The following is a 12,329-nucleotide window of genomic DNA, read 5'->3' as shown; positions in this document are numbered from 1 at the left end:
TACAGCTTCCATCAATCTCATCCAGCATGGCAAATAGTCAACGATGATGGGATTTTTGCACCAGGTTGGGGAAGACTGTTCCAAAGCTGGCCTTCTTTTCTTTTAGTGCTGTGGATCACTGGCAAAAGAAAATGCTAAAACGCTGTCTAAAATGTGCATATTTACAGTGAACTGCCCCTGGCTATGAAAACAATAAATCAAAGCCCAATTATTTACAGCCCCGCTCCTTTTCTTAAGCTAATACTCTATTCACTTTAATAGAATAGGATCAGAGGAATGAGTCTGGCTGACACACTTCCTATAAAGAAAAAGGATCAAAAGATCGTTGCTTCCATCGACGGACAGAGGGCCAAGCATTATCCAGCTCTCCATTTCCAACAAGCAGTGGAAATGAACACTGTGTTTAAAAAAGCACCAACCTGAAATATAGACTTTCTTTCTGTTTTTAGCGCTGTTCAAAAAGGGCAAGACTGAAATAGATGTAAGTGGGTTTGTCAGTTGACCAGCAAAATGGCAGCTTAGCCTGTTCTTGTACAATGAATAACAGCAAGGTGACTCTGGCAACTGTCCCCCCCAGCTTTTCTTTAAAAAGCATTTGATATGGGGGGCAACACTAGATCCCCTTAAATGTGTTATGATTTAGTAAAAGTGAGAATTAATCAAGGTTTGATAAAACTTTGCCGATCACAGAAACCCTCTGGGTTTAGTTATGCCCGTGAGCCAAGGCAGCTCAGCAGGGCTAGCTGGATGGGCTATTGGCAGGGGACAAAGGCCAGTGATGACCCAGCAAGGAAACAAAGACTAAACAGGAGCCAGTAAAAACTGCACAGAATCCAGTAAAAATAATTGGCTGCTTCGGGCTGAAGGAAGGAGGGCTCATGACAAAATCAAAAGTTTTAAGTAACTTTACTAGACATGGCAAATTCCACAGCTGAAGTCTGTTGAAGCAAAAGGAAACTTGTGGTATCCAAGAGACTGGCAGGCATCTCCTAACTGAGGATTAACTCTTTATGGATCTGATGAGGTGGTCCCTAGTCCATGAAAGCTGCTTACCTTTAAGGTGCCACAAGACACTTTGGCTCCAGTCCTATGACAGCTTTCCTGGACACACATATTCCCCCTACCCAAAATGCAGTGGGTGGGTTCTAAATCAACCTACATAGGTTTACATCCTTTTGTTGTTTAGGTCCCACAAGACTCTTGGAGTGATCAAATGTCAATTCTCTCTCCTGACTGATTAATGAAAATCTGGAAACTTCGCCCCTCTAGCTCTGTCCCTTTCATCTGATTAAAATGCACTGCTGGGCTTTTCATTCCTCACCTTTGCTCTTAAGGCTGTCAACGGGCTGATCTTTTGCTCATGTACTTGATTTGTTGGTGCTTCTTTCTGTTTCTGTGTAACCATGCACAGGATTTGTGCTTCAAATTTCTATGTTTCCAAGATTTGGCTGCTAGAGAAGCATTGCTGGGAGCTGCATGCTTTTTCCATTAAGCAACCATCCTTTCAGCAATCCTTCAAGCAGAAGCAAATATGTTATAGATCGGAAACAGGTGGTCATATATAACTGAGGCCATGGAGAAATACTTCTTCTCCCATTGCTGGAGGGCAGGGCCAAATATGATTAGTTTCTGGAAGTACCCAGACATCTCCTTTTGATGTTCTATGGAAGTGGAATAATATGCTGTCTGGACTTTGTTTCATAAGCTACTTATAAAATGGTGTCAGCTCCAAGCCAGGTACATTTCTCCTGCCTGTGTATTCACTCTTCCAGTCAGGTCTGGTGCCAGCACTCAACATGGTGGGGCAAGTGCCGCAGCCACGGGGCTCCCAGAAGAGCTGCCACATTAGAGCAAAGGGACACTGTATCACCACCTCCAGGACTTGATTTCTCCAAACCCATCCGCCTGCTTTCTTACTTAAAACCAGTTCAGGGGGAGGCTCTGGTCTGGTGATGCAGTAAAACAGTGCCTGGAGTGTACCATTTCAATCTGCAAGTACAAATCTGTGTGACTGAATGCTTCCTCCCATTGAAAAGATGAGCGATCATGACGGCTATGTACCACCACCAATATCAGAGTCAACACTACTATCACTACCAGAAAATATTTTTTTCATTCCATTATTATTATTATTATTATTATTATTATTATTATTATTATTAAATTAATTTATCCCCCAGCCCTTCAGCCAAGTTGCTCAAGATCCTGCACATGGTTCTTCCCATTTACAACAGGTATAGGGGATATCTGTGGTTCTCCAGATGTTGATGGACTCCTGTTAGCCCTAGCTAGCTTGCTGATGACCAGGGATGGTGGAAGCTGCAGTGCAGCAACATCTGGAGGGCCCCAGGTTCTCCATACCTCTCTTACAACTAGCTGCATGAGGTAAGGTTAGAGATCCTTGCAATGCTGTTTATGGGTGAGGAAGGATTTGAACCCAGTTCTCTGGAAACAGGCATCCACGACCAATCAGTTAGAAGCAGAGCCACCACACACCTGGCCTGGCAGTGGGGCCACTGCCAGTTATGAGGAGAGGTGTGGGGCAGCAGGTACATTGCCACTATTTGGCTGCATCGGTGGAATCAGTTTGGTGCTCCCACTTGATGCGCCCATGCTGTGCTGACCTACCCACCTCATTGCTCCTTCCTCTCTTGGGAGGAGGCAACAGCTATGCTGCTGGGAGGCTGGGTGCATGCCAGGACCCCTTCTCACCAACCTGACCACTCCTGCACTACACTATACTGGGTCTTTTACCTAGATTAGTAGAAGTACTGTACACACATTCTTAGATTTATTTGCACAAACAATATTCTTTTAATATCAAATCCAGATGTTGGAAACTTGGCCATGGGGAATTTATCTCACTGTAAAATGCCTTGATGAGCTCGAAACAAATGTCTTCCACAGAAAAGAAACACCTCCTTCTATGAACCAAATCCTACAGCCTTATCCAACCTGGTGCCCCTCCAGACATTTTGGATTGCAACTCTCTGCACAACTGTACCAGACCTCCAGAGGGCACCAGGTTGGCAAAGGTCCATAGAAGTTATTCTCACTGGGCTAAGCTTCCCCGGTGCTTTGGTTAGTGCTCAATGACTACATGGTGGAAACATGAGATGCAACCTTTTACCAAGTACTCCAGAAAAAATATCAGATCAGAGTGGACGCACACTTGGAGCTGGAGATAGACATTTTTTGACTGCAGTTTTCATCTCAAGTGAATCTGAAAATGTACTTCCTAAAGCAGTGTTTTTCAACCACTGTTCCGCGGCACACTAGTGTGCCGCGAGATGTTGCCTGGTGTGCCGTGGGAAAAATTAAAAAAATCGAAAGTTTTTTTTTTAAAAAAAGTCAAATTTTCGATTGGGGCGCCGTCCCCGGAGGGAGGCGGGCGAGTCGGGCGGCGAGATGCGGAGCGGCGGCGGTGAGGAGAGGCTGCCCAGCGCGGGGCTTTCGCCGTCTGCCTGCCTGGCTGCCTGCGAGCTCGGCGGGCAGCGCCTCCGTCCGCAGCGCCCGCCTCGCGGCTCTCATTCCCTGCCCCTGCCAAAGCTCACCCAGCCAAGCCGCACTCTCCTTCCTGCCTCGCTTTGCTGCCTCCTCCCCCCACCCCCAAAGCTTGGAGGTTCCCCGGTGCCGGCCCGCAGGTTTGACCCCCTTCTCACACCTGTTCGCGCTCCTTGCACGGAAAGGGGCGGATGGGGAGGAACGGGGCTCGCCGCTGCCTCCGCTCGCCCTCCCCCCTCCTTCGTGCGTCCCTCCCGGTGTGACGCTGCGCACTGACGTCACGGGGCTGTAACGTGGTGTGCCTCGAGATTTTTTTCATGAGACAAGTGTGCCTTTGCCCCAAAAAAGGTTGGGAAACACTGTCCTAAAGCATAACCGTTCCAGATTTTTAACTGGTGGTACTTCTGTGACTTTAACAGCAGTCTGTCTCCATAGTAGGAAATGTTACACCTGCTCAGGCTGCTGCTGAAAGCAATGACATTGGGGCACTACAAATATGTACTGGGGTGGGAAACCTGCAGCCCTCCAGCTGTTGGCTGGGCCCAACTCCCATCAGTCTCAGTCACAATGGCCAGTGGTCAGGGATAATGGGAGTTGCAGTCCAACCACACCTGGAGGGCTCCAGGTTAGCTACCCCATGTGTGGGGGTGGGTAGGTGGGTGGGGGTGGGTGTATTCCAGGACATATACATACAACCATGTCAGCTTGTTGTAGTGATAGTGAAGACAAGGCTGCCTTGCAGCCTATCCTTTAGCAAATCTGCATTTTGCATCCATCACCACACTCAGAATAGGGGGGGGGGATTAAATATGGGGAAGTAATTTTTTTTCCTGACACTTCCCAATATATGGCAAAAGCTGAATTCTGCGTGCAGTGACAGGTTTCACACTGCCACCTCGCAACCCAATGATCAAGCATGGGCTTTTATGTCCCCTGATGCAGTGGTTGCCTGTCCCAACCCCTTCCCTTACCAGACCTGTCTTTGCAGTCCTTCCCTATTTATACCCATGCATGTGCTCTGAACAAGTTGGGGCTCACTCTCACATCTTTTAGTGCACAAAGAATTTAGCCCGGCTGATGAACTTCTAAATTCCCCCTGTGTACCATGTCCAAAAATGCAGGCACCAGCTCTCTCTGCCAATAAGCATTTGCATAGCACAAGGAGACACTCTTGGAGCATGGCTGCCCCAGGTTTTTGCTTAGTTACCAGTTGGGTTGTGCAGGTTCTGATGGGAAATATTCCATGTATCCATCCAGTTCTCATCTCTCTTTTTTGCCAGGTGCACTGTATTCCAGGAAATTCACCATCGATGGAGAGCAGCTCACTTTGCAAGTTCAGGATACACCCTTCGTTTCACTGGAGGTAAAATGACTTTTTAATGTTGAGATGTTTAAAAAGAAGTCTTAATGTAGAAGTAGCCAATGTGATGCTCTCCAGATGTTGTTGAACTCCTCCTCCCATCAACCCCAGCCATCACAGCTAATAGATAGATAGATAGATTCTTTATTGTCATTACACTAGTGCAACATTGCACAAGTGCAACGAAATTGGATGCCATCCCTTAAAAACAACAAAAGCAAAACAACAGCAACAACCAAACAACCCACCTTCCAACCACACCCACACCCACACCCATCAAACTCCCAGGTCTCACTATCGAGTTACAGCATTCAAAAAGGCCACAGCTCTTGGATAGAAACTGTTTTTCAGTCTATTTGTCCTTGACTTGATGTTTCTATACCTCCTGCCAGAAGGCAGTAGTGCAAACACACTGTATCACGGGTGAGATGGATCCTGCAGGATGTTGTTTGCTTTCCTAAGGCAACGGGAACCGTACAGTTCTTCCAAAGGTGGGAGAGGGTGACCAATAATCCTTTGGGCTGTGGTTATGACCTTCTGGAGCACCTTCCTCTCCCTAGCTGTACAACTGGAGAACCAAGCACAAATACAGTATGTAAGTATGCTCTCTATGGAGCCTCGGTAGAAGGACACCAGCAGTCTCTCACTCAGATTGTTCTTTTTTAAAAGCCTGAGGAAATAAATTCTCTGCTGGGCCTTCTTCACCAGAGCAGTGGTATTTGCGCTCCAAGTCATGCCCTGATCCATAGTCACTCCCAAAAACCTGAATTCCGCCACCCTCTCCACCCGTTCCCCGTTGATGTACAAGGGCTGAATGTCCGCCTTTTTCTTCCTGTAATCCACCACCAATTCCTTGGTCTTAGCCGTATTAAGAGCCAGATTGTTCTCTCCACACCAAACACAGAGCCGCTCCACCTCGTCCCGATAGGCGGACTCATCCCCTCCTGAAATGAGCCCCACCACCGTAGTATCATCAGCAAACTTGATGATTTTGTTGCTGGAGTAGATGGCTGTACAGTCATACGTATAGAGAGCATAGAGCAGGGGACTCAACACGCAACCCTGTGGTGAGCCGGTGTTAAGGCTAAGGGCTGTGGACACATGTGACCCTACTCTAACCCTCTGAGAACGTTCTGACAAAAAATCCAAAACCCAGAGACAGGTGGAGTTGGGGAGTCCAATCGTCTCTAGCTTGGACACCAGTCTATGGGGGAGGATAGTGTTAAAAGCAGAGCTAAAATCCACAAACAGCAACCTCACATAATTCCCCGGTCGCTCCAGATGGGACAGAGCAGCATGGAGAGTGGTGGTGATAGCATCTTCTGTGGATCTATTTGCCCTGTATGCAAACTGGTAGTTGTCAAAAGTTAATGGTCAGAGTGCTGGAGTTCAGCAACATTGGTTGGCTTGGTGCCCCTGATTTCCGTTATTCTGCCATGACTACCAGTCAGAGTACAGCAGCTATGCCAAGGGTGGGAGCTCAAGTAGATGGCCACCACCCTTCCCTTATGTTTAATTTGGGAAGAAGTGACATTGGAGGGTGCAAGACAAATACCTCAGAGGGAAGGTGAAGAGGGCATCCAACTTTCCTCTGTCTCGCAATGAGCCCAACGTAGCATGCTTTTCTCTTTTGAGTGATACACACACGTGGTGTGAAGCCAAATGGCCTAGGCATGGGGGGATGAAGTATCCCTTTAAGTCACAACACACACAATAACCCCCACAGGCAATTTTAAGGAGTTATGAAGAGCAAAAGGACAAGGAGGGGAGGTACAATGGTGCTTTAAGGAAATAAACAAAATATCCTAGAAAGCCAACTAAGTCTAGGAGTTATAGTGTGTAATTGGACAAACTAGAGTAATCCACATTGCCTAGAGCAGGTGTGGGAAACTGTTGGCCCTCCATATGTTGCTTAATTACAGCTCCCATAATCCCCAACCACTGACTATGCTTGTTGAGGCTGAATAGAGTTGTAGTTCACTAGTTCAGCAACATTTGGGGGACCAAAGTTTCTGCACCCCTGGCCTAGAGCAAAGATGGGAAAACTATTGTCCTCTACATGTTGTTGGACTGCAACTTCCATCAGCCCTAGCATGACCAATGCTCAGGAATGATGGAAATTGTAGTCCAACAACATCTGGAGAGGCACAGGGTCCCCCATCCCTGATATAGAGAGGCAACAGAATTGTGGCTGATAACTGAGGAACAGGAGACAACCTTCTGTCACCAGCTGGCTGTAGAAAGATCAGACTTGGGTTGGTTATAGTACTTCTGAAGGTGGAAAGAAAGAAGCATTGCTACTGCTCTTGTAGACACTCAACGCACAATGATTTTTGTTCACATTTCAAAAGCCTTCGCAACCTATTTGATAAGAGGTGTGTCTGCATGGGGTGAGTGTATGCACCAACCTCCCCAGCCTAGTACCCTTCAGAAATGGTTGAACAAAACTCCCGTCATCTTAGTCATCAGCCATGGTGGTCAGGACTGATGGGAGTTGGAGTCAGAAACATCTAGAGGGTGCCATATTGGGTAAGGCTAGAAAGTCTTGATTTGATCTAGGACTTAATTTGATCCAGGGTTTATGACAGGTGTTTCAGAAGCAGGGCCAGTTTTCAGTAGCGGGGATAGTAACTACAAAATCACTGGGATTAGTATGATGGGAAAGTGCCTCTGAGGATCCACAGAGTGCATTTTTCTTGGTAATGAAAATTGAGAACCAAGGATTATGGACTTCTGGGCAAATTTAAGCCTCAGCACTTTTCATCTTTATCAGCTAGAAACAGCGCCTCCTGATCATACTACTTTCAGCTCTCTTAAAAATGAGCTTTTAAAGGGGCCAAATCTTTTAAAGTAGGATATTGGTTATGTAATATTACATGCAACCAGATAACTGGGCCATTTTGAGTGCAGACATGGCAGGGGAGAGGGATTCTTAAGAACAGTTCCATCACACAATTTAAAAAATATATATTTGGAAAAGTTGGAGTTTGTCTCCAGCCCAAATGCTAAGTAATTTTGTTCTTCTTTGTACCCAGATTAATAGAGCTTTTATTGGCATGGATGAGGGTATCATAAGCAGAGCAGTGGTAGTTGTGCTTTCATAATTTCGAGAAGTTCCAGAGAATACTTCAGACAGGGCATCGGTTTTGCCTAATTCATTATTCTTTGAAAGAGAAAGCCAAAAGGAAAGAGATAATGTAGGTTGTTGGCTGATGAAATGCTGTCTGAAAAGTGCATGGTCAGTAACTATTTGTGTCTCTGGTTAAAATAAATGATTAAGAAGACATTTCCTTTAAAGCAAAAAATAGAAAACCCCCGCTGTCCTTTATCTTTTATTAAGCCACATTCCATTTCGATTATTGCACCAATTTCATTCTGGGCTGCTATCAGATATAACAAAGGGAAAATTTCCAGTTGCCTGTGGACATCATTTTGCTCTTTTCTGCAAATCTTTCTAATATATATATATATATTCACAGGTGTATGTTTGTTTGAAAAATGATCTCCAAATGAGGATCATTTGCCAGTCAAATATAACAGATTCCCACAGCTCACATCCCTCTCTGTAGGGTGGACAGGGACAATATACTGGGGGGCAGGGGGGAGTCAGTACAGTGGTACCTCAGGTTAAGTACTTAATTCGTTCCGGAGGTCCATTCTTAACCTGAAACTGTTCTTAACCTGAAGCACCACTTTAGCTAATGGGGCCTCCTGCTGCTGCTGCACCGCCGGAACACGATTTCTGTTCTCATCCTGAAGCAAAGTTCTTAATCCGAGGTAATATTTCTGGGTTAGTGGAGTCTGTAACCTGAAGCGTATGTAACCTGAGTTACCACTGTATATGAAAGAAGGCATTGAGTCCAGCAGGTCAGAAATCCCCAAAGGGGAAGACTCCTCTTCCAAATAATTATGGGTGAATATACTGGGCCCTAAGAATAATTTACTACTGGGAAAAAGAAACTACACTGGTTGCCATTTCATTACCAGACTACTTCTCTTCTCGCACATGGAAGGTTATTGGGGAGGCTGGTTTAGTTTGAGCTTTTGATTCTCCCTGGCACCATTGTTCCTTCCCAACCGGAATCTTCTTTTTTCTTCTTGGTTTTGTTGACAGGACGAGAGTGACACTATCTGCTGCCAGGAACAAATAAACCGGTCCATCTACTGGGCAGATGGTTTTGTGCTTGTCTATTCCATCACGGACCATAACAGCTACCGCACCATCCGCCCCTTGCACCAGCATATCCGGAAGATCCACCCCAATGCCAACATACCTCTGCTGATCATGGCCAATAAAGGAGATCTGCTGCGAGCCAGGCAGGTGTCTGTGAAAGAAGGCCTCCAGCTGGCAAACGAGCTGGGCTGCACTAACTACGAGTTGTCTGCACGGGAGAACTTTGAGGAGGTTCACGATGCCTTTAAGCAGCTTTGCCAAGAGATGAGCAGGATGATTGGGAGCTGCAATGGCGAGAAACGCAGAGGGCTCCATCTTGTTCGGCCCAAGTCCCCCAACATGCAGGATCTGAAAAGGCGGCTGAAGCAGGCCTTGTCTTCCAAGGGGAGAACGGCCACGACACTCTGATGTATCTCAGAGTAGCAAGCCTGGCCTGGGCCTTAAGAGGAGAGATAAGACAATGGGATATTTATATCTATTTATGGCATTCTTTTGCCAGCATTTTTTGTACGAAAGAATCCCTTCATGACAAGGTGATATTGGATGGCAAGCTTTCAGAGCTGCGCCTTTTGTGTCGAAATTGTCACCGAGACTAATGGCATCTTAAAGACAGGTTCTTCATCCATGCAGTGAGCTTAGCTTCCTAACTGACATGACATGTAGCCGTACCAGCCAATCAACCTTGCTCTTCCCCCATGTTTCAGGCAGGCAGTCTATCTTTACTCCCTCATTTTTCAGTGCCACATGCATGTTTATTCAATCATATAACACCTGCCCACATATTAAACAGAGTTGCAAAACTGATGCAGAGATGGGAGGGGTGGTTGTTGACTGCAATGGCACAAGCCAACACACACCCTTCACCATACTGAAAACCTGCACAACTAGGTTTTTAAGAGCTTACCTTAGAACAGAAAAGTACCAAAACTTCATCTCACCCCTACTGCACTGGCACATTTGAGAAAAATAGTTCTCGTTTTATCTAGGACGGTACTAAAGATTGGACTGAATGACTCGCTTAGCAGTGTGCTCTAACAAGGAAGCATATAATCAGGGGTCAGCAAACTTTTTCAGCAGGGGGCCAGTCCACTGTCCCTCAGACCTTGGGGGGGGGACTATTTTTTTGGGGGGATGAACAGATTTCTATGCCCCACAAATAACCCAGAGATGCATTTTAAATAAAAGGACACATTCTACTCAGGTAAAAACATTCTGAATCCCGGACTGTCTGCGGGCCGGATTTAGAAGGCGAATGGGCCAGTTCTGGCCCCCGGGCCTTAGTTTGCCTACCCATGCATATGATGAACCAGCACTAGGCAGTGCCCAATAGGCCTATTCCAACTCATAGTTAATGGTGCTTAAGTGCATAATGCCACTATAAAATAGTTAAGACAGTGTGTGCTTAGCTCTGTATTGGATTCTGGGCATTTTGCGTACACTTAATGCCAATTTAAAGGAGCATTTGCCTTGTCCCAACTACAATTGCCATATGATAGAATTGTAGAGACCCCACCATCTACCTGAAGTAGCTATAAAAGGTTTATTAAATGGATGGAACTATATGTTTGATTTTTACAGTGATGGTGATCAGGCTGCAAGTATACACAACCCAGTTTGCTGGCCTAATTTAGCCTTCTCCAACCTGGTGCCCTCTAGTTTTTGGCTACAACTCCCATCAGTCCCAGTCAGCATGGTGGCCTTGGCTGATAGGTATATATCTAGAGGGCACAAAATTGAGGGAGGCTAATCCATACTGGACTCATCACTCTTATTTTGACATGCAGAGCTCGGCTGAAATTTTCAGCTGGGGTGAATTTAAAATAAAATGAAAAGCTGTGCTCAGCTTTCTCCCTCTCCCAGAGATAGAGGGCCATTTTGCTTAACATTCTCTGCCATTTGTAGGATACAAAAATGGGCCCCAGATTGCCAACACAGAGTTGTGTTGTTGCTACTTGTGTTAGCAGCAGCAAAACCAAAACACTTATAAAAAAGGGTCCTCAATCGTGCCACTGCTAATGATGATGTCTTATCCCCCAGTGCCTCTGAAACTGTTGGGGAATTTTCCACCTCACTTCTAATAATATTTAGAGAAATATCCCACTTACCCTAGTTTTGCCACCTCAAAAGGTGAAGAATTTTGGGAAGCCAGCTTTGTTCAGTAATCATGTTATCTCACCAGCCCACTACAACCCAAAAGGCTTGTTCCTGGTTTGTTACCATCAACATGCCATGGATGTATATATGTGAAATGAAGGTTTTTTTGTGGGGGGTTGTTTTTGTTTGTTTTTTTGCCTCAACATGCATCACTTTACACTTGTTTATATTGAATTTCACTTGCCATTTTGCAGCCCAGTCACCAGTTTAGAGAGATCATTCTGAAGCTCTTTGCAATCTCTTTTTGCTTTAACGACCCTGAATAATTTAGTATCATCAGCAAACCTGGCAATCTCACTGCCCACTCCTAACATTAGGTTGTTTATGAAGAAACTAGTTTGCTTTCAGTGGAAGGTATTTTTTTGATACAATATAACTGGGTCAAACTGGACATTATGTGTTTGAATCTTGTTCTTCTGTTTCCTCAAATCCAACTGCTCCTTGCTCAGTGCTTGGGCCCCTAATTCAGTTAAGTTTGTAGAGACCAGGAATCTTATCCTAAACACACTTACTGCATGGAGCCTGCGTCAACAAGACTCACAGATTATTCTCCTGGGAAAAGAACAGAAAAAAAGTTTAAAGTTGCTTCATCCCCTCAACTGGACACATGGTCTTGGCGCTATTTTGGCACATGCCCAATAAAGCTCATGTTTTATATCTCTCATTTTTGCAAGTCTCTCAGTCATCCCATCTCCTCAGTAGGGGTGGGCGATATAGCAATATATCATCCAAAACTGGTTTCAAGTCCATATCACAGTATTGGCTTCATAATTTTTGACCTGGCAATACATTGTGAATCGTGATGTCTGTGTGTGCGCGCACGCGCACTATGCAAAAAAACACAATGTGGGGGAAACCATGAAGCCAGCCAAGGCTTCTACATAGCTCCATCCTTATTTCAGACATTGTGATATGTCAGTATATCGCAAAGTTTAGCTGCTGATATATCACAAAGTTGGAAACCAACTCCATCCTTTTCAGACACGTTGTGATATATTGCAGTGTTTAGCTGGTGATACATTGTGATGCTGAAAACCAGATATCGCCCAGTCTTACACCTCAGAAGTGTGCCACAAAAAATGATTTCACAATATAAAAGACTCCTGTGAGGCCTCCACAAAAATATCTGGCCACAGA

General features: G+C 45.4%; 1 protein-coding gene across 2 annotated transcripts in view; it reads left to right on the top strand.

Annotated features, from left to right (window-relative positions):
• Window positions 1-12,329, top strand: part of LOC309523972 (ras-like protein family member 11A-like) — a 212,123-nt gene that overhangs the window by 5,215 nt on the left and 194,579 nt on the right. The window contains exons 3-4 of one of the 2 annotated variants that reach the window (XR_014215700.1): window positions 4,785-4,867; window positions 8,979-10,239. Coding sequence is in view for 1 of the 2 variants with exons in the window: in XM_082208288.1 (XP_082064414.1) it covers window positions 4,785-4,867; window positions 8,979-9,446 (551 nt within the window). In the remaining variant the exon portion in view is untranslated. Of the gene's footprint in view, window positions 1-4,784; window positions 4,868-8,978; window positions 11,855-12,329 lie in introns of those variants that run through there. The other variant, XM_082208288.1, reaches the window with a different exon arrangement.

This window comes from Podarcis vaucheri (assembly GCF_965113315.1).
Source record: "Podarcis vaucheri genome assembly, chromosome: Z".
Taxonomy (NCBI): Eukaryota; Metazoa; Chordata; class Lepidosauria; order Squamata; family Lacertidae; genus Podarcis; species Podarcis vaucheri.
Note: the sequence above shows the minus strand (reverse complement) of the source record. Positions and strands in the feature narration are given on the sequence as shown.